The sequence below is a fragment of the Mirounga angustirostris genome, unplaced genomic scaffold, assembly GCF_029215605.1.
Source record: "Mirounga angustirostris isolate CCGP_5_RB_7025 unplaced genomic scaffold, mMirAng1.0.hap1 SCAF_6, whole genome shotgun sequence".
Classification (NCBI taxonomy): Eukaryota; Metazoa; Chordata; class Mammalia; order Carnivora; family Phocidae; genus Mirounga; species Mirounga angustirostris.
In genome coordinates this window covers 101,454,729-101,478,057 of record NW_026991714.1, presented here as the reverse complement: position 1 = coordinate 101,478,057, position 23,329 = coordinate 101,454,729, and the positions used below count along the sequence as shown (strand labels likewise).

The 23,329-nt window shown below is 38.0% G+C and overlaps 1 protein-coding gene across 8 annotated transcripts in view; it reads left to right on the top strand.

Annotated features, from left to right (window-relative positions):
• ASCC1 (activating signal cointegrator 1 complex subunit 1) overlaps positions 1-23,329 on the top strand; it is a 108,504-nt gene that overhangs the window by 36,646 nt on the left and 48,529 nt on the right. For 7 of the 8 annotated variants that reach the window (XM_064594790.1, XM_064594792.1, XM_064594789.1 and 4 more), the window contains exons 6-7: positions 8,118-8,254; positions 15,515-15,634. In XM_064594790.1, the coding sequence (XP_064450860.1) occupies positions 8,118-8,254; positions 15,515-15,634 (257 nt within the window). Of the gene's footprint in view, positions 1-8,117; positions 8,255-15,514; positions 15,635-19,260; positions 20,043-23,329 lie in introns of those variants that run through there. The other variant, XM_064594791.1, reaches the window with a different exon arrangement.

Genomic DNA, 23,329 nt, shown 5'->3' with positions numbered 1-23,329 from the left:
GATTTTGGGTGTATCTTATAGTCAAGAACTAGTAAAGAATTTAAGTATAGACTCGTGTGGTTAACTTAGCATTGTGGAAAAATAATTCTGAAGGCAGCGTGGAGAATGGATTGAGAGTTAAGGAGTGGGGTACCAGAGGCAGATACCAGTTAGAGACTATTTAGATAGAGTCTGTTGAAAATAAAGACTAGGGATGCCTGGGTGGCTTGGTCGGTTAAGTGACTGCCTTCAGCTCGGGTCATGATCCCAGCATCCTGGGATTGAGCTCCTCATCGGGTTCCTTGCTCAGTGGGGAGCCTGCTTCTCCCTCCCCCTGCTCTTGTGCTCTCTCTTGCTCTCTCTCTCTCTCTCAAATAAATAAAATCTTAAAAAAAAAAAGAAAGAAAAGGAAGACTAGATCTGTGGTGTATTCAGGAGGGGATGTACTCCAGAAATATTTCAGAGGTCTTCTCTAAGGTGGGGATAGTAATAGTACTCATCTTTACTGTTGATACAAAGAGTAAGTGTGTTAATAAATTAAGGTGTTTAAGCTATGTGCAGAGCATGGCACATAGCTAGTACTGTATATGTGTTAGCTGTTTGTGTAGTAGTACCATAGGTTACAGTATGGGGGATGAGGGAAAGCATGGCATCCAGAAGAAGTTAAGGGTCTGGCTTGAGGTGGTGTACTAATGTTAACCCATTACTAATGGTCGAGTGATCAGTGTCCATCTGTGGGAATAAATGTAGGTTGATAGATGGATTGTTAATTAGTGCTTACAACTAAACTTACAGAGGAATAGTTAAGCTTTTAGAAAATAGGTTTAACTCTTGTTGTCATCAAAGATAAGAGGAATGCATTCTTTAGTGAAGGGGAGATGCTCTTTGCTCCTTTTTCATGGGTACGGATATTTAGACAGTGCATTTTTTTCCAGTCACTGTAAAATTTGATGTTTGAATATTTGTCCTTTGTTTTTAAGAACTTCCACTTCGCTGTAATTATGTCTGTATAGAATTTATAAGCCAGGAGAATCCAAACTCTGTTTTCTGAAACTTATTCAACTTAAGATATTTTATTAATAACATATAGAGACTCAAAGCCAGCTTTTGTGAACATTCTTAAGGAATAATAGAAATGACTCAGCAGAGCCTAATTTAGCTCTTGATGGAGCTTTATAAAGGCGAGCAAAATGGGGCCCCTGGGTGGCTCAGTCATTAAGCGTCTGCCTTTGGCTCAGGTCATGGTCCCAGGGTCCTGGGATTGAGCCCTCACTGGGCTCCCTGCTCAGCGGGAAGCCTGTTTCTCCCTCTCCCACTCCCCCTGCTTGTGTTCCTGCTCTTGCTATCTCTGTCAAATAAATGAATAAAATCTTAAAAAAAAAAAAAAAGGCGAGCAAAGATAGTATTTGCTTAGAGTGGTTCATGGTCATGTAAGAAGCAGGAAGCAGGGGGAGCCTGTATTTATTCCATACTGCTCTGTACAGAGGCATCACACATGTCTCTTTTAATCCTCAGAACAACTCCTAGAGGGAAATGTTGTCCTTTTTATAGATAATGAAATTGAAGTTTCTGAACAATTGAGTAACTCACTTCGGGTCACCCTGCTGATAGGTGGCAGAATTAGAATTTGAACATAGGTCTGTCTGGTTGCAAAGTCAAATGCTCTTTTCACCAGTCTGCCTTGTTCGAATAGCTTTCCTATATGAATGAGATTTATGTCATTTGTCCAGAAGTGATTTCATGGGATTTGGCCATAAAAAAGGAAAGAAAATATAATGAGCATAGGGAAGGCTCCCAAGTTTATTTCCTCTCTTTCTTTGTGTGGAAGATCAGGAAGTGAATTGGTGGATCCCTCACAAATACCTATTTCATACTTAATTATAGGTTTTGTGGGAGCATGTAAAAAATTTATAGGACCTTTGACTTGGAGGTAAACTAGGCCATCTCCCTTATGTCACAGAGGAGGAAACCAAGGTTGCGAGAAGCGAAATGGCTTGCCTAATTACAGCTGGTTTTTAACAGAGTGGGAATTAAAACCTTAGACCCTGTATTCCAGGTTTAAAGGCCTTTTATAGTTAAATCACAAACCTTTGTTATGCCTGGAGCTCCTAGAAGATGATAATTGTGAATATAATTTGAGGAAGTTTTGGTTTTGTTTTGTTTCGTCTCTGGCTGTCAGCATGTCCTGTCAAGTCAGAGTGCTTCTGGGTGGTAGAGGTCTGGGTTAGATTCCTAGGTGTTCTTGTAACTCTTACGTAATGGCACAGAGGCTCCCCTTCTGCTAGCTGACAGCTCTGGCGGGTGCACCTGTGTTACAGCCCATCTGTGCGGAGAGGATGATTGAGTTCTACGTGGGGCTTAAGGAAGCAGAGAGAACGAATGAATGCTTCATGGTGGGCTAATCCATATTTCCCTCTCCTGGCCTTTTCCCCAAGCTTGACATTTTTAGATTTCGCTCTTCCTTGTTAATTGTTCATGCTGATAGATAGCAGTTCTGTGGTAATTGCTAGTGGTAAATCATGGAGCTGACGTTTGAATGACAGGGGTAAGGTTTTGCACCTGGGACTGCTGAGTTTGGATGCGACTTGGAACTCTGAACTGTGGCTTAAGCCTGCACACAAGCTTTCTGGGGAGGTAACTTGTGCATCATTTTCTCCTTGGATGAGACCTTATTTAACAAATAAAGAAACACCTTAGAGATGACTTAGCCATGAAGAAACTCTTTCTTTCTTTCTTTCTTTTTTTTCTTCATCTAGACCAAACTGCCCTAGGGAATTCTGTTACTTCACCCTTTGCTGCTTCTTTTTGGGTGGAAAGTCACCACCATTTGAATTTTCAGGCGCCAGCCTGGTTGTCTAACCTAATGGAATGAAATAGTTCTAGCTCCGAGTAATGGTGAACTTGGAGCTGGGCCCAGTGTAATTAAAACCCCGGAGTCAAGAATTTGCTGTTGGTCTTTATTCATTTCAGTCAAGAGGCTTGTGGATGGGAATATAATATATTCCAAGCAAAGAAAAATAGTGGCTCTAGAGATTTATGCCATTGCCTTGAAGATTGTTTGGTTCCACCGTAAATTTAGATAATTTAGTCAAAGAAAAGGCTTTCTTCATAGATGGTATTACTAAAATTCAGGGTGTTTCACCATTTATTAAAAGACTGTCCAGTAGGATTACATATAAATTATATGGCTTCCAATACAATTAAAGACTGAAGGCTTATGACTCAAGGTTCTCCAAAAGAATTCAGATTGGGTGGCCTTTAAAGGTATCCCGTCTGTTCTTTTCCTGCTCTTCTTTGTTCTCTATGTTTTGTTTCCCAGTATTCAGTGTTTTCTTGGCAAGTGAACTCAGGTTGACTGAAGTGATAGGCTCTCAAAGAATAATGTAAGAAAGGAAAAGTTCTAGAGCTTTCTTTGGTAGGTAGTAAGACAGTAAATTTGTGGGTTTTTTTTTTTTTTTTTAAGATTTTGTTTATTTATTTGACAGAGAGAGAGGTAGCGAGGGCAGGAACACAAGCAGAGGGAGTGGGAGAGGGAAAAGAAGGCTTCCTGCCGAGCAGGGGGCCCGATGTGCTCGATCCCAGGACCCCGGGATCATGACCCGAGCCAAAGGCAGACGCTTAACGACTGAGCCACCCAGGCACCCTAACTTTGTGTTGTTTTAAACCACTAAATTTGTGGTAATTTGTTACAGCAGCAATAGGATACTAATAATTTTAAAATCACAAAAAAGTTGTAAGACTAAGGATAGTACCCTTTACTCATACTCACCTATTGTTAGTATTTTATTCTGTTTTATCATTCTTCCTCTCGTTTTTCTTTCTTTCTGAACCACTTTAGAATGCGTTGTGTATGTCATGGCCTTTTACTCCAGCGATGTGGGAGCAGTTCAGTTTCCCCATGTCCTTACTGTCTGTCTTTTTGATTGTAGTCATTCTGATGGGGCATGAAGCAATATCTCATTTTTGGTTTTGATGTGCATTTCCTTGATGACTAATGATATTAAGCATCTTTTCACATGTTTCTTAGTCATTAGTATATCTTCTTTGGTGAAATGTCTATTCAGGTTCTTTGCTCATTTTTAAATGGAATTATATATCTTTTTATTATTGAATTTTAAGAATTTTTATGTATTTATATTTATTAGATAGATGATTTGTAAGTATTTTTCTCCCAGATAGTTTTCTCTGTGGCTTGTCTTTTCATTTTCTTAATGAAGTGTTTTGAAGTACAGTTTTTAATTTTGATCAAGTTTAATTCATCCCTTTTCTTTTATAGATCGTGTTTTTGTGGTGTCACATCAAGGAAAGGCAAATATCACTTTTCAGAGAATTATGAGATTTGCTTTATTCTCCGTCTAGTGATCAGATCCATTTATTGTGTGAGCTTTGTTGAAATGTGTGAGGGCTTGCCTCTGGGTGATGATCACATTTGTTCCATCCTTCTCTAGGTGGCTGTTACTAGTGAGGCAATATAATATTGATCAAAAGTGTAGGCTTGTGGCCTGACTGCTTGGGTTTGGATTTTGGCCTCATCCCTTACTAGCAGTGTTACTTTGGGAAAGTGACTTTATTTCTTTGTGCCTCAGCTCAGTTTCCTCATCTGTAAAATGGGGATAATACATCTTTCCTCATAGGCTGTTTGTCTATGTAAAGTGCATAGGAAATGCCTGGAACAGAATAAGGGCTAAAAAAATATTAGTTCTTATTACTAGGGGAGCAATTCTCAACTGTAGTTTGGGATGGAGTTGTGCATATTGGAATCATTTGAGGGACTTTTTAACACTTAGCATGCCTTTCTAAAGTGATAGGTTCTGCCATGGGTTAGAGCAACTGGGGTGATAAACATTGCACTTAGCCTTCCTTGACACATTTAAAGCTGATTGTTCCTTAAAATCACTTCCATTAAGTGAGGCAATTTGGGTTGATGTGTAGAATCACAAAACTCTTCATCAGATATAAAAATAGCTCAAGCTCCATTAACACTTAGAAAATGAATAATCTGTTAACTCCCGTTGCTGAGGCAAAAATTAGGCAGTCTTAGGCAAGCCAAGAACAGAAGGTAAGCTATCTGTGTTTGATAGATATATTTCTCTGCGTTTGGGGTGGTTTATTAGCCCAAGAATCAGATTATGGGTCCAGAACTTGCACTTCAGAGATAAAATTCCTGCTTTGCTCTTTTTGAAGGAGAAGATTCTCAACTCTTTTTCTTGTCTTCATTTGCAGGATGAATATAATGAAACTTGAGACCTACTTCCTTCAAAAGGGATTCATGATCTGACATGGGACTAGTATCAGGATATTTAAAGAATCCGTACAACTCAACAATAAAAAGATAGAAAATGGGCAAAGAATTTGCATAGACGTTTCTCCAGAGGAGGTGTCCAGCTAGGACATGAGAAGATATTCAACATCATAGGTCAACAGGGAAATGCAAATCAAAATACAATGAAATACCATTTCGTACCCACTAGGATGGCTATAATAAAATTTCAAAAGGAAAGTAGTAAGTGTTGGCAAAGGTGGAGAGAAATAGGAACCCTTGTACAGTGCTGCTAAGAATGTAAAATGAGGGCGCCTGGGTGGCTCAGTCGGTTAAGCGACTGCCTTCGGCTCAGGTCATGATCCTGGAGTCCCGGGATCGAGTCCCACATTGGGCTCCCTGCTCGGCGGGGAGCCTGCTTCTCCCTCTGACCCTCCCCCCTCTCATGAGCTCTCTCTCTCTCATTCTGTCTCAAATAAATAAATAAAATCTTTAAAAAAAAAAAAGAATGTAAAATGATTCAGCTGTTGTGGAAAACAGTTTGGTGGTTCCTCAAAAATTTAAGCATTAGAATTACTATATTAACCCAGCATTAGAATTACTATATTAACCCAGCTGTTCCACTTTTAGGTTTATACTGAAAAGAACTGAAAACATGGTAACACAGAAACTTGTACATGAATGTTTATAGCAGCATTATTCATAATAGCCATAAGATGGAAACAACACAAATGGCCAGTAAGGGATGAATGAATAAACAAGTTTGTATGTTATATGTTATATACATACAATGGAATATAATTCAGCCATAAAAAGTAATGAAGTACCAATACATGGTACAATTTGGATGAACTTTGAATACATACTGAGTGAAAAAAGCCAGACACAGCAGTCATATATTTTATGATTCCTTTTATGTGCTATATCCAGAATAGGCAAATCCAAAGAGACAAAAAGCAAATTAGAGGTTACCAGGGGATGAGTGATAGGGAATGGGGAATGATTATTTAATGATTATGGAGTGTTTCTATGGGATGAAAAGGTTTTGAAACTAAGGAGGGCTGATGGTTGCACAATATTGTGAATACAATAAAGATCACTAAATTGTACACTTTAAAATGGTAAGTGACTTTCATTCAGTTTTTTTAAGAAGGGAGATTTATGAGTATATTTACTATTTTTTTTAAGATTTTATTTATTTGACAGAGAGAGAGGAGCACAAGTAGGCAGAGCGGCAGGCAGAGGGAGAGGGAGAAGCAGGCTCCCCACAGACAAGCAGGCTACCCACGGAGCAGGGAGCCCAACGCAGGCCTCGATCCCAGGACTCTGGGATCATGATCTGAGCCGAAGGCAGCCGCTTAACCAACTGAGCCACCCAGGCTCCCACATATTTACTATTTTTGCTACCCAGAGACAAATGTTTTAAAGTGCAAGGAATAATGAATGACAAAAAAGGATGACTGTATTTGATGTGGCAACTCCAGTGTCTGGATATCTCTCCAAATTCATTTTTCACTCATCTCTCTGCTTGGGAGAATTTATTCTTAACACATAATATTTAACCTGCAGTGTCTGCTAAGATAGAAACAGCGTTTTTTATAGAGAGTATATTGTTCTTTAGGGAATCGTCTAAGAGGCCCAGTTGCTCTGGGCCAGCAAAGTTCATAAAGGAGCAAAAGATATTCCTAGAGCCTACATTTAGATGGCATTTGTTTCTCTTGGGCATGCCATTCTATCGGGCTACCAGTTCCTTTTTAAAAAAAAATTTTTTTTTATTGAGGTAAATTTCACATAACACAAAATTAACCATTTTAAAGTGAATGATTCAGTGGCCTTTTGTGCATTTACAGAGTTGTGCAATTACCAGCTCTGTATTATTCTGAAACATTTTCATCACCCCAAAAGGAAATTCTGTACCCATTAAGCATATCCTTGCCAGCATTTGTTATTTTCTGCTTTTTTGATTATAGCCAGCCTAGTGGATATGAAATGGTACCTTTTAGTGGTTTCGATTTGCATTCTCCTAATGACTAACGAAGTTGAACATCTTCATGTGCTTGTTGGCTATTTGTATTTCTTCTTTGGAAAAATGTCTACTCAAGTTCATTTTCTTTCTTTCTTTTTTTTTTTTTTTTTGAGTGTTGGGGAGAGGTAGAGGGAGAGAGAGAATCTTAAGGAGGCTCCATGCTCAGGGTGAAGTCCAGGGTGGGGCTCGATTTCATGACCCTGAGATCATGACCTGAGCCAGAATCAAGAGTCAGATGCTTAACTGACTGAGCCACCTAGGCACCCCTCAAGTTCATTTTCTATTTTAAAAATTAGGTTCTTTATTTTCTAGTTATGGAGTTGTGTTCTTTATATATTATGGATATACACCTTTATCAGATATATGATTTGCAAATATTTCTGTCATTCTGTAGGTTGTGTTTTCACTTTCTTAATAGTGTCATTTGATATACAAAGGTTTTTAATTTAGGTGAAGTTGCATTTATCTATTTTTGTCTTCTGTTGCCCATACTGTTGAATTCCTATCTAAGAATTCATGGCCAAGTCCAAGGTCATAAAGATTTTCCCCTAAGAAAACTCTTCTAAGAGTTTTATGGTTTCAGCTCTTGTATTTAGGTCATTGATCCATTTTGATGTAATTTTTGCATATGGTATGAGGTATGGGTCCAATTTCATTCTTTTGCAAGTGGTTATTCAGTTGTCCCAGCACCGTTTGTTGAGGAGACTCTTCTTTCTCCATTAAATTGTCTTGGCATCTGGTTGAAAATCAATTGGTCATAGATATGTGGGCTTACCTTTGGACTCTAAATTTTGTTCCTGCCATTTACTTTAATGTGGGCTGAGTTTTTTGTTTTTCTCTCTTTGATAATAGGATCATGGGGTTGATAGCACCATTTTCCAGAATCCCAAAAAGCTTCACCTAACCATTGGGATGTTGGTGCTTTTGAGTGAGCAAGAGATCCAGCAGACATGTGAGATGCTACAGCGGTGTAAAGAGGAATTCATTGAGTGAGTAATCTACCGGAATGGGGAAGGGTGGTCACCTTGTACTGGCTTCTCTTTGGCATCACAGACTTGTTTTTGCACTTAGGTGAACTTGTTTTTGTCACATGGCAACAAGGTCTGTTGACTCACCCAGTTGTAACACTTAATATTGGACCATTGTCTGAAAGGGTTAAAATGGATTTAAAGCATATATTTACAAATTTTTATGGAAAGACTACCTTAAATTATACTAGTTCAGTAGGCAAATTTTGTTAACAGGACATCCCGTTATAGGGTATAGGGTACTGTACTAGTTTTTTATGCTGGTGAACACATTACTACAAGCTTGGTGGCTTAGAACAGTGAAAATTTATTATCTTATAGTTCTGTGGGGTAGTTGATATGGGCTAAAATCATAGTGTCAGCAGGGTTGTGTTCCTTTCTAGGGGCTCAAAGAAAGAATTCATTTCCTTGCTTTTAAAGCCCATCTTCTAGAGGCCACACCCACATTCTTTGGCTAGTGACCTCCTTCCTCCATCTTCAGCAATAGCAGCTTTCCTTCTCTCTGACCCTTCTGTTATCGCATCTTTATCTCTGGCCATAGTAGGGACGGTTCACTGCTTTTAAGGACTCGTGATTTGATTGAGCCCACCCAGATAATCCAGGATAATCGTTCCATCTCAAACTCCTTAACCTTAATCACATCTGCAAAAGTCTGTCTGCCATGTAAGGTAGCATATTTACAAATTCCAGAGAATAAGATGTGAGCCTCTCTGGAGAGCCATTATTCTGTTACCAGAGTAACTCAAACATTATATAACATGATTCCTTACAAAGGTCTTCATTGTATTTCAAGAAATGCACTCTAATTTTCTTTCTTAAATACAGGTAGTTTTCTAAGAATGCCAAAAACTGTCTAAGCAGTCTGTTTTGGCTCAGGGAAAACATTGCTCTTCTGGGGGCAGAGTTGTTATTCTTTTTACTATAAAATTTTAATTTACATGTATATCTAACCTAACAGCTTTATTTTAAAGAATCATCCTTTCCCTACCCTTTGCTCCTTTTTCTTAAGATTGATGAAGAATAAGAGAAATTGGAAAACTGACTCAGTTGAAGAGGTTTTTTTTTTAATTCAGTTATAATATTCAGGTCTCATACTATTTTAATATGGCCTTGTAGAAATGGGTTCCCTAGTTCATTGGATAAGACAAGGTAAAAGGATTAAAATTTTTTTCATGTATATGTTGTGTATGAAACTGTGTAATATAATGACTTATATGTGGGCCAGTTCTCCTTTCCCAGTTGTTTTGAAGGCAAGATATTTTTCTTGAGCAAAATCATAAGCTGATTGGATTTGCAGTCTGCAAAGAATACTTCTTTGTCTTGATCTTTGCTCACTGATGGACATAACTGTTTCTCTCCATCTTAACCTAAAATTCAAAATAATTTGGTGTTCGTAATTAAGTATTTACAACTTCCTTGCCTAAGATAAAACTTTATGCTTTACCTTACAAAGCGGAGCAATGTTACCTGGTTTAAGAGTTAGTCCTTATACCTTAACTTATTTCCAGATCACTTTTTGGCTAAATGTAACTGAAAGCAGCTGCATTTTCTTGGCTGCCATTAGGATAATCTTGCTAAGAAGAAATTTAAAGGTAGATAAAATATTGGTTTAGGGAAGTATTTGTTTTTTGTTTTTTTAAGATTTTTATTTATTTATTTGCCAGAGAGAGATAGTGAAAGCAGGAAGACAAGCAGGGGGAGTGGGAGAGGGAGAAGCAGGCTTCCTGCCGAGCAGGGAGCCCGATGTGGGACTCGATCCCAGGACCCTGGGATCATGACCTGAGCCGAAGGCAGACGCTTAACGACTGAGCCACCCAGGCACCCACAAGGAGGAAGTATTTGTTTTTTTACCCATGAAAATCAGGTCACAGGGTTTTAATCACTGAAGCTTTATCCTGAGCTATGGGAGGATTTAGCTGAGTTCCTCCATTTTATGTCTTTTAGTGCCTTTGGTGACTGAATGCCAAATCTGAGCCCTTTAAGCATGTCAGGGTTGGTGTGCATAGGAAATGAAGAGCAGCCTTAATATTCCTAAGAATTTTTGACATGACAGGATGAAAACAGTAATTGTAGTTTCTCAAATTCAGCAAAGCTTTTGAAATAGGACAAAGTTACACTGCCAAAAATCTGCAGTGCAGGCAGAAAATTTTTTGAAGATGCTTTTTTCAAAAAGCTGGAAAGATTTAAAACCAGCAAGTAACGTAAGCCTCCCCAGGCCTCTTTTTCCACCTCCTCTGCTGCGTAAACTTGTTTAAAAAGTACATAGTGCAAAATTAATTTATTTCTGAGAATGAGAATCAGAATTGGCTGTTGAGATTGGTTAGAAGTGCCTTGTTTCCCTAAAAGGAAAAAATGTTTCCTAAAGAAAAGTACATGTACACACACACACACACACACGTGCGTGCGAACACACACATGCACACACACTTATATAATAGCCCTGGTGAGTAAAATATGTCATTTAACTTTTTTCCCTTCCTTATTCTTAATCTTTGATCTCAGCCTTTGTACTTGGTATACTTAAGACTGTCAGTAAATAATGGCCTTTCTAATCCGAACCTTTTATGATGTAAAGATTCCAAATTAAAATATAAGAAAGGAAAACACTGAAATTGAACAGACTAATATATAACATCCTGTAGTACTTAGATGGCTTTTTAAATTGAGGTGTTAAATGGGCTAGAGTCAGATTGAATTAAAACTGTGCTGCTATATAAGTATTTTAAAGAGATGGGTAGTTGAATATTTGTTTTAAATTTTGGGATGTTTTTTGAGTGTAAGGAATGTTACCTACCAGAAACAGAACTTTGATTTCAGTTCTTAAGCTAACGGCTCATGTAGCTCTATCGATTTCAAATGAATTATTCAGTGTTCAGTAAATGCTGAAGCTCTAAATGTCTCCCTTGTGACTTTTCTTTGTGAGATGTAGAGCACAAACAGTGCAATGGCTCTGAGTATATAGTCTGACAAATATGCAGTACTTTTAAATTCCAGTATCACTTTTCTCATACCTAAGTGTTCCCCATAGGCCTGAGCTAACACCAAATAATAAGGTAAAAAGGGACAAGAACAAGGAGAGAAGAGGAAAAATATCCATGGACAAATGTTGCTTCCTAATCATTGCCTCAGATGTCACTCAGTTGAAAAGTATGCTCACTGGTGTCCTGGGTGGCATAGTTTTGTCATCAAGACAAAGAGCATTTACCAGGCAAACCACCGAATTTCTCTCCCTCTTGGTAAATCCTAGGGAAGGTCAGAAGAGTTTCTGATCCTACTCCTAAGGCAGGTTTTAGATCTGTTTCATTGTTTTTATTTTTTGTTGTTCTTGGTACTGCATCTCATTCTAAAGATTTGAGGTGGTTCGGGGTGAGGACATACATGCAAAAGAAATGTTAAAGTCGGGGAGCTCAGAAACCATAAAGATGGAATGGGAGAAAATGTTTACCTGAAAACCAAGGAAAGGTTATAATTGTACTTGAGGAATAGAATTTAGTAGTTTTCAAGCACTGGTATACTTGAACTACATTCCAGAAGGAAACACATCGATTATTATTAGTTCTTATCTGATAAAAAGGAACATAACAAGTTTTTAGGAGAGAATCCTTTGCTCTTTCTCAATCCAAGGAAAACTTGTCATGTAAATATTAACCTAAAATGATGATGAGCAGTGTCTTCAACAGGAATTTTATGGAAGATACAAAAACATTGTTCACATGGTTCTCTTTTGGATAGATCCCTAGAATTTGAGGGTATAACATTAGACATAATCCAGTAAAAACATTTTATTTATTTATTTATTTATTTATTTATTTATTTATTTATTTATTTATTTGACAGAGAGAGACACAGCGAGAGAGGGAACACAAGCAAGGGGAGTGGGAGAGGGAGTGGGAGAGGGAGAAGCACGCTTCCCGCGGAGCAGGGAGCCTGACGCAGGGCTCGATCCCAGGACCCTGGGATCGTGACCTGAGCCAAAGGCAGACGCTCAACGACTGACCCACCCAGGCACCCCCAGTAAAAACCTTTTAGTGGGAAACTAAACCAATGGTGTGGTTATGCAGGGTTAGAGCTGAAGCCAGTAGAGGAATGTATGGTTAGTATTAAACTGTTTTCCTCATGTAAGTTTGGTTGGCTGCACTTTGATAGGATTGAATGGCAGTTTTTCATATTGAATTCTTTAGCTTTACTTAGAATGAGATACACTGTGTTATTGGTTGAAGCTACAGGCCTCAGGTAGTAGTTTAGAGCTTGGCTTGTGCTTTGGAATATCCCACTTATTAGAGGTGGTAATAAGGCTACTTAGATGAAGGCAATAATTTTTCTCGAATATCTGTCCAAAATAGTTATTTAGTTTCTTACTGAAAGAAATCCTGGTCTTGTGCAATAATATGGTCTTGAAGTTTTAAGGGAATCCTTTTTTTTTTTTTTTTAAGATTTATTTATTTGAGGGCACCTGGGTGGCTCAGTCATTAAGCATCTGCCTTCGGCTCAGGTCATGATCCCAGGGTCCTGGGATCGAGCCCCACATTGGGCTCCCCGCTCCGCGGGAAGCCTGCTTCTCCCTCTCCCACTCCCCCTGCTTGTGTTCCCTCTCTTGCTGTGTCTCTCTGTCAAATAAATAAATAAAATCTTTTTTTTTTTTTAAAGATTTTATTTATTTAATTGACAGAGAGAGATAGTGAGAGAGGTAACACAAGCAGGGGGAGTGGGAGAGGGAGAAGCAGGCTTCCTGCCAAGCAGGGAGCCCGATGCGGGGCTCGATCCCAGGACTCTGGGATCATGACCCGAGCCGAAGGCAGTTGCTTAACCAACTGAGCCACCCAGGCGCCCCAATAGATAAAATCTTTAAAAATAAAAAGATTTTATTTTTTTGAGAAGGAGGGGAGGCAGAGGGAGAGGGAGAAGGAGACTCCCCACTGAGCAGGGAGTCCAGTGTGGGGTTCGATAATTCTGGGATCATGATCTGAGCTGAAGGCAGACAGACGCTTAACTGACTGAGCCACCCAGGCGCCCCTAAGAGAATCTTTACCATGAAGATTCCTAGGCTACAAAGGGTCTCCCTATGGCCTTGGTTCAATATCAAGAGAACTTTTTTGTTTTGCTTTTTTGGGAATTGCCTTTTGGTGGGTCCTAACATCCTTTTGTCTTTGAGTAGTACCACATGGTTTTCAATGACATATAGGGATGTGTCCACATTCTTCTCAAAATTGTCTAGAAAAGTTTCTCTCTTTAGAGTAGAACATCTGATCAGTGTTTAACAGAGATTTATGGAGTACCTATTTTATAGAAGGTACTGTACCAGGTGCTAGGGATATAGGAGTAGACAAGATGGATAGACTTCCTGGCCTCATGGGGCTTGCAGAAGACTATGGTGGTGAGCTGATTTTTAACTGGGTTTCAGCTTGGCACTGCAAGGCCATTTCTGGTTGAAGTATAAGTCTGTGTAAGGGGTCTGGGAAGAAGAAGGATGGTGAGGCTTTACTTAACAGAAAAATAATAACGTGCACACGTGAAACTAATATAATACTGTATCTCAGTTATACTTCAATTAAAATAAAGTAATACTAGTTTTGGAAAAGTCAAAGTTGCAGATATACAAAAATATCACTTTTAATCTTACTACTTGAAGATAATTACTATTAAGGCTCTCACACTTTTTTATATGTATGTGTGTATTTTTTCTTGAGGTGTAATTGACTTATAGTAAAATGCCCAGATCTTAAGAGTAGTTGATGAATTTTAACAAGTGCATGCACTCATGTAACTTCAGCCAAATCAAGATGTAGTACATTGTCATCACTCTGTGAAGTTCCCTCATGACCTTTTCCGGTAAATTTACTTCTTCCAGAAATAACTGTTCTGATTTCTGTTTCCATAGATTAATTTAGCTTGTTCTTGAATGTCATATAAATAAAATCATTCAATATATACATTTCTGTGTTTGGCTTCTTTTGCATATATGTGCAGTAGATAAACTTGTGTTTGGCTTCTTTTGCTTCTATATTTTTATTAACTTTTTAATGGATAATACATTTGTATGGTTCAAAATTTTAAAGATACAAAGGATATACAGTGAAGAGTTTCCTTTCTACTGCTATTCGCACCAAGCACCCTGCTCTCCTCTCTAAAGGCAACAGATTTTAGGAGTTTCTTTTATCGTTCCAGAAATTTTATGTACAAGGAAATGTATACATATATGTGTATATATATATATATGTAAATTTTCTTACCCCATCTTTTGCACAAATAGTAATATATAGCATGCACATTGTTGTGCAGCTTTTCTTAAAACCCTAATGAGTATTTATTTAATCTTTTGCCAATCTTTGGCTGCTCCAGACAATGCCTCAGTCAAACCCTATGCATAAATTATTTTTCATGGAGTATGAGTATAACCTATTACATCATATCAGAAAGTATGTATTGTCTGGTTGTTCTTTTTTGTGTTGTGTGGTAAGCCTGATCAGTGGGCTCAGGTGTGGTCAGCCCTCTATAGGGATCTCCTTATATTTCTCCAATCTTTTGCTGTTAAGTTTCAGCAGCCATTGCTAATCATTGTCTTCATCCATTATTTCGTCAGGGGTTGCAAAATGGTGATATTCTAATTTCGTCATTACTTCTGCATTTATCAGTTGGAATTTTTCTGTATTTATCAGTTGGAATTCTTCTGTAAAGAGCTTTCCTTTATCAGCTGTGATTGGATATGTAGCTGAATGTAGCTGAATTCATAATTATTTCCTTAGGTTTGGCTCCTAGAAATTGGATTGCTTGGACAAAAAAGGGTTTCTATTCTTGAAGGCTTTTTATAAATATTGCCAAATTGCTGTTAAAGATGTGATACTACTTTATGCCTCCACCATTGTTAGATGAGTAAAATGGTGTTTGCAGGTTGTAGAAATAATGAAATAAAACCCGGGAGATGAGCAACAGAGTGAATGTCTTTGTCAATCAGAACTGTCATTCCTTGGCTTTTTCCCTCTGAGTACTAATAAACTGGTATTGAGATAACTATAGTGTGACTTTGGAAATAATTGTGTTTCTAGTTGGTTACATAGAACATATTAATTTTGAAATTAGAAGGATGATTAGATAATACTGTTAGTAAAAAAAACCCCAACAATTTCATTTTTGTAATATTTGACTATGTATAATAACCATGTTTAAAATATAATGGCCCTTAGCTTAAACAATTACAAAAATGTAATGTTTTTTCCTTTGCAGTGACATTTCTGGGGGGAAACCCCTAGAAGTAGAGATGGCAGGGATAGAATACATGAACGATGATCCTGGCGTGGTGGATGTTCTTTATGCCAAAGTCCATATGAAAGATGGCTCCAACAGGTATGTTTCTGGAATGCTTCTTTGCTTCCATCAAGAAGTTCCTCAAAGTATTCCTAGAAGTTCAACAAGTTTTGATTCCTTTTCTTTGAGACCTTATTATTGTAGAGAGTGTCAATTCTTTCTTTTCTTAAAATAGGAAGCTAATATCTTAAGAGAGGAATTTGTTGTAGGAAAAGTATCCGATTTTAATCTGATAATGATCGAGTTACTTGGGTGGTAGATACTGATTATAGCAATCTAGTTTTTATGAGCTCAGTCCTTTCTTCATGTTTTTCAGGGTTACAGGAGGCAGGGAGGATGGCATTTATTTAGTATGGTAGTTGCAAAAGTGACATAATGCAGATCTAGTGAATACCAGGACAAAATGGGGATAACTCTAAGATTATTAGGATTAAGTTAATTTACATGAATGCTTAGAACAATGCTTAGCGCATGCAAACATCCTCAAAACACACATCAACAAATGTTTACTGTTTTTTACTAGTGTTATTATCACACTTAGATCACTTGTAGGGATTCTCGGTCTGCAACCCAGGCTATTTCTGAGGCTAGCCTAGACATCCAGAGCTATTTCCAATATTAACACCATTTATTAGTCTAGTCAAGGTCTTCAGTGAGCAGAGGAGCCAAACTTGAATTGGAAGTTTGTTTTTGTGGTCTTTTTATTAAGGCAGGATAGAACAGAGCTCACAGAAACCCTCTAGAGAAAATCACAGTCTCTAGGCAGGCCCCCAGATTGATTTGCTTTTGTAGAGGATCCCTTGTAAGGTTTCTCTTATCTCAATTCAAATTGATAATCTCAATTATCTCCTATCTCAGTTCAATTGGAAGTGAATTTTGGGAGGAAGGTAGGAAAAGACGATACAGAATCAGGTGTTGTGTGTGTTTTGGACCAGATTTGTCTTTTCTTAGATACCTGGCATGTGCCTAAATAGCATACTAATGACCTTGCCTTAAAAATTGGGGCACATTGTTCCTTTGTTCCCCAAACATTTCTACCAGGTTGGAATTTGCTATCTGATATGCTTCATTTACTTTGTGTTGTGAGCTGTGGCTGTCCAAATGTCTTCACCATGTTGTAGGGCTGCTGTGTATGGGGTAGATTACTTTTCAGTATTGTGAACAAAAACAGTGAATGATAAGGTAGCAGTTCTCAAACTTTTTGGTCACATAATCACTTTAATTTCTTAAAAATTATTGAGGACACCAAAGAGCCTTTTTCTATATGGGTTATAGTTATTAATATTTACCTTAATTGGAAGTTAAGATTGCAAAATTTAACATTTGATAGTTCATTAAAAATAGTAATAAGATATTTTTTGTTTACCTAAATAACATATTTTTCATGAGAAATCTATTTCCCAAACCAAAAATATTTAGTGAGAAGATGGACATTGTTTCACATTTTTGTAAGTTTCCTTAATAGAAGACAGGTGGGTTCTTAAAACTGCTTCTGTGTTCATTCTGTTGCATTATGTTGTTTTGATTGAAGTATATAAGAAAATCTGGACTCACACAGAAAGGTATTTGGGAAAATGAAGAATACTTTAATAGTCTTCGGATAATTCTGGATATTTGGTACTACACTAAAACTTGACAGATTACAGTTTCGAAAAGGTCATTTGCAATGTGAAATCAGAAATGAGATCAGTGAACATTTCATACTCTTGCATTAAAATCCGTTGGTCTCTTTTGCATTTTGACTGGATCTTTAACCTATGTACAGTTTTGTATTGGTCATTTAGAAAATATTGGTTCACTGAGTTTTGCAGATCTTCCAAATGTTGACAAATTTCATTATGCAATATTAAAAATGTATTAATTGTGCTACTAATTTTATCACAGTCTTTAAGTATTAGGAAGCTGCTGTCAAGCTCATGGTAGCAGATACACATTTTCTAAAATTCTAATTTTCACTTGAGAGCTTGAATTTGATTATTGGCCAAAAATACTGTTTTCCTTGAAGTTCTTTCTTGAGATAATGTCTGTCAAATAACCACGTCTGAATAACTGTAATTTGTCAGTCGTTCTTTCAAATACAAATGGTGTTCATGGACAAAGAGGCTAGCTCAGCTCCAGCTCTGACAACCTCACAAGTGCTTTTCCTCCCGACGGCCATCTACTTTGATATACAGCCCAACTGCTTTATACATACTGCCAGTTTATCCCACAGGGATAGTAAAAAGGCATGGATTTGGGACGCCTGGGTGGCTCAGTCGGTTAAGCATCTGCCTTCGGCTCAGGTCCTGTTGAGTTTCTTGGTCAGGGAGGAGCCTGCTTCTCCCTCTGCCCCTCCTCTGCACATGCTCTCTCTCTCTCTCTCTCTCAAATAAATAAATAAATTCTTAAAAAAGAGGCATGTATTCAAGGCCTGAGATTTAATAAAATTGATGATTTTTACTGTTTCATCAAGGATAAATGAAACTAGATTTTTTTTTTTTAAACTGTGGATTTATAGTGAAGAATATACTACTGCTAGTACAATTTGATGCTGCTGTCTTAATTCATGCTAAGGTGCCAACAGTTTTACCCAGCATTGCTTTTGCACTGTCCATGTAGATGTCATTACAGTGAAAAAGACAAATAATGTCCTACAATTATTATAAATACAGTTTTCACCTCATGGACTCCCCTCAAAGAGTCTCAGGGACCTCCAAAGGTCCACAAATGATACTGCAACAATCTTTGATCTAGGTAAGGTTTTATTTCTAACATTGAAGATCGCATAGTTTCTGGGGAAATTATAACTAACTTGTTTTTCAGTTACTCTTACCTGGCACTGTGCTTAGATTATATTATCTCCATTTTATCTTTGCAACATCTGTGTAAGATAGATGCTATTAGTATGCCTGTTTTATAGATAGGGAGATTCGGAGAGTTTAAGTAGTTTGGCTAAGGAATGCATAGACAGCAAAACCATGTTCTGAATCCCTAGGCCAGAATAAAGGTGTTCAGTGTGTGTATGCTAGGTTAAGTAGGATAGACTGTGTTCCAATTCTTATTTCTAGAGTAAAATGGAAAGTTGAAACCCCTTTTTTTTTGAAAGTGGTAAAATTCACATAACATAAAAATCACTGTTTCAACTATCTTAAAGTATATAATTCTGTGGCATTAAGGACGTCAAAATGTTGTGCAACCATTACCACTGTTTAGTTCCAGAACGTTTTAATCACCCCAAAAGGAAATCCTGTACCTTTTGGGCAGTCACTCCCCACTCTTCCATACCCCTCTATTCTCCTCTCCCCAGCTCCTGGCAACCACTAATCCACTGACTGCCTCTATGGATTTGTCTGTTCTGGATATTTCCTATAAATGGAACCACACAACATGTGGCCTTTTGTGTCTGGCTTCTTTCACTCAGCATAACGTTTTCCAAGGTGTATCCATGTTGTAGCATGGATCAGTACTTCACTCCTTTTTATGGCTGAGTGATACTCCATTGTATGGAGACACTACATTTTTGTTGATCCATTCATCAGTTGATGGACATTTGGGTTGTTTCCACCTTTTAGCTATTGTGAATAGAGCTATCTTCAATTTTTTTGGGCTGATTCACTTTTTTTTTAAGATTTTATTTATTTATTTATTTATTTATTTATTTATTTATTTATTTATTTATTTGACAGGGAGAGACAGCCAGAGAGAGAACACAAGCAGGGTAAGTGGGAGAGAGAGAAGCAGGCTTCCCGCCGAGCAGGGAGCCCGATGTGGGACTCGATCCCAGGACCCCGGGATCATGACCTGAGCCGAAGGCAGAGGCTTAACGACTGAGCCACCCAGGCACCCCAGGGCTGATTCACTTTTAAAATGTACTGAAGTTTTTATTTCCTTGCTTAATTTTGTAGTTTTATAGGGCATCATAGCCACTCAGCCTGACCTCTGTTTCCTTATTATCTGTTATGGGATTTATTTAATTTTTGCTCATACTAGTTTAAACCTTACTGTTGTAGAACTGAAATATGTGATAGCCTATAGACATACAGTTAACATGAAGCTATGTGGAAAACTTAGATGGGATTACAGCATTTTATTAAATAAAATAGTGAATTTTTCCTAATCTACGGCTTCACGTGTATTTTAACATACATATGCCATGGACTTTACAGCTCTATTCTTGGTGGCCCCCAGAGGGAAAAAGGTCACTGGGAAGAGATAATAAAATCATTACTTTGAGTTTTTCCATTGGATATCTTTACCTTTTGCTTTAATGGTTAGACCCTTGGTTCTATAGGAGGTCTTCAAGTATAAAGAATAATAGGTTTTTGAGATTGGAAGAAAATAAGAGCTATAGAAGCTAGATGACTTTTGAAGACAGTGCTTAGACATAATTGGTACCCACATGAATGGAACAGTGGGTACTTCAAAGGTGAATACACCCATTATTTTCCCATAGATCCAGCCCTTCCAAATTTTGCACACTTATGTTGTCAAGGCTTTGTAAATTGAAAGGTCTGATGAGATATCCACTGAATCCACTAGTGTGATCAACAAAACATTTTTGAGTAATTCCCATCTCTCTTACTGCTCTACTTTTTTTCTATTGCCCATTCCTCTTCCACAAGGAGAGAGACATGTTTATGTTATTTTAAAAAGATTTGTATATTTCCCTCCTCAAATTTGTGGGAATTACTAAGAGACTTAAACACCTCTTATTTAATTCAATTTTAAAACAATTTGAATGCTTCCTTTGTGCAAGGTGTTTTGGAAGGCTGTGCAAATTGATATAGAAAGGTACATTAAATCTTTTTGTTTGTTTATATGAAGAGATACTGCTCAATGCAGGAGGCATGGGAGAGAGGCCATGTTGTATTAAAAATACATTCAGGGGCTCAGGTCATGATCCCAGGGTCCTGGGATCGAGCCCTGCATCGGGCTCCCTGCTCCATGGGAAGCCTGCTTCTCTCTCTCCTGCTCCCCCTGCTTGTGGTCCCTCTCTCGCTGTGTCTCTCTCTGTCAAATATATAAATAAAATCTTAAAAAAAATAAAAATACATTCAGCTTTCTTTATATGATTTAATGTAGTTTAAATCAGAGATTCCTTCCCTTAAAATGATTGAATGGGAAGTGACTGACCTTTAAAAGGATGGAACCACTTAGATCAGATTTTTCCTCCAGAAACTTTGAGCTGGGACAGTGTAGGTTCACTTATTGATGCACCTTGAATTTGGTAAAGCATGACTGGGTAAGGAATTTGTGGCAGTCAGCTGTTGTAAGACTTAAGCATTGAACAAAGTGGCTATTCTGTTCTGTCTGGTACTGTCACATGAGCTTCCATCCTTGCCCCTCTAAGAAGAATGGCTTCCTCACATTTTGCTGAGAACACAAAGTCAACTTGGCAACTTCCTTTTCCTCTCACAGTCTACCTGTTTTCATCACCCTACCCCACTCGATTTCATTCTCTTTCTGAAGAATGGCATACATTATCACTGATGAAGCTAATCTCTTCTTCTCCTGCTCTCATTCCTTCTTATTTCCTCAAAGACCTGGCCCCATCAGCTATTCCCCCCTGCAGTACATTGCCAGTCGTCTTTTTCCTCAGGCATCTTTCGAATGCCCAGCCTGTGAGGTGCAGTAGACTCTAGGACTTCCATCTTGAGGAGGAGGCAGATGCCAGTAATTAGAGTACACTGGGGTGAGGGCAATGGTTGAGATTCTAGGGGTACCTAGACAGGCAGCAAAAAACTCTGCTCATGTGTGGGCAAGTTTTGTAAAGGAAGGCTTCACAGAGGAGTTTCTCTGCTGAATAAGGAGTTCGAAGGCCAGGAGAGTAGCATTTTAGGAAAAGGGAATAAGTAGCAAGTGTAGATTTAGAAGCACTGTTATATGACATGTAAAGGAAGTTGGATTTTCATTTGGTCGTTTGTTTATTGAACATAAATTTATTGAGCGCCTGTTGTTTGCTAGGCACTGTGCTAGGCTGTGAATACCGAATGGTGAATAAAGCCAGGCGCATTCATTATCCCTACATCGTATACAGACTAATGGAGGAAACAGGTGCTAACAAATAACACGTAAATGTATAGTTGACCCTTGAACAACATGGGTTGGGACTGCACGAGTCCACTTATATGCACATTTTTTCCCCCAGTAAATACAGTATAGTACCGTAAATCTATTTTCCTTAGGATTTTCTTAATAACATTTTCTTTTCTCTAGCTTACTTTATTGTAAGAACAGTACATAATACATACAATGTACAAAATATGTGTTAATAGACTCTTCATGTTCTCAGTCAGGCTTCCCATCAACTGTAGGCTGCCAGTAGTTAAGTTTTAGAAGACTCAGAAGTTAGCCATGGATTTTCAACTGCACAGGGCTCAGTGCCCTTAACCCCTGCATTTTTTGAGTGTCAACTGTAATTGCGAAGTGTGATAAAGATGAAGCAGACGGAAAATGGTGCTCTGTTAGAGAAGCTATCATAGCAATGTAGACTCTGGGGGGGGGGGTCAAGGAAAGCCTCTCTCAGAAATCGATTTTTTTTTTTTTTTTAAAGATTTAATTTATTTTTTTGACAGAGACACAGTGAGAGAGGGAACACAAGCAGCGGGAGAGGGAGAGGGAGAAGCAGGCTTTCCACTGAGCGGGGAGCCCGATGCGGGGTTGATCCCAGGACCCTGGGATCATGACCTGAGCCAAAGGCAGACGCTTAACGACTGAGCCACCCAGGCACCCCCAGAGATATATATATTAATGATACATGTTAATAAACTCGCTGGTTAAGAAAGATAAGAGTAAACAAATTCAGTTATATACTCTTTACCAGAGATACATCCATCTATGAAGTTGCAGTAGTAGAAAGGAAAAAGATTCACTAGGCAAATACCAAAAGGAAATTGGCATAACAATTAATATCAAACATGGTAGGCTTAGCAGTAGAGAGGACTGTTATATAATGATAAACAATTTACCAAGATGATATAATTTTAAACTTGTGTGAACTCATTAGAACCACCTCAAAGTAGATTAAACCAAATTTGTATAATTAATTTTTTATTGGGGAGAAATTGAGAAATCCATGATCATAGGAAGAGATTGTGACATATGTTCTAATTATTGATAGGTCAAGCAGATGTAAAATCAGTAAAGATACAGAAGATTTTGACAATTAACAAATTTAATGTAATACTCATTTCTGGAATTATATACCCAGCAGTTAGAGAATTCATATTCTTTTCAGTCATATGGAACAGTTGAAAAAAAGTGGGAGTATACAGTAGATCATAAAGTAATAAGGCTTAATAAATTTCAGTGAGTTGGTATATTTACAAATCATGTTTTCTGACCAGAAATAAAGCAAGATTATCTACAATTACCAAGTTATTAGAAATAATAAGAGAGTTTAGCAAAGTGATTGACTATAAAACTAGTATAATAAAATCAATTGTTTTTCTGTATACCAGCAACAAACAGAAAACATCATTTAAAAGACACCAGCCTCTTAGTTGGTTGAGCGTCTGCCTTTGGCTCAGGTCATGATCCCAGGGTCCTGGGATCGAATCCCACATCGGGCTCCCTGCTCCATGCGGAGCCTGCTTCTCCCTCTCCCTCTGCCTGCTGCTGCCCCTGCTTGTGCTCGCTCGCTTGCTCTCTGTCCAAAAAAAAAAAAAAATCTTTATAAAAGACACCAGCCCTGTGACTTGCTTTGACTAATAGAATGAGACAGGAATGATTTGTAAAACTGTTAATGCTAGGCCT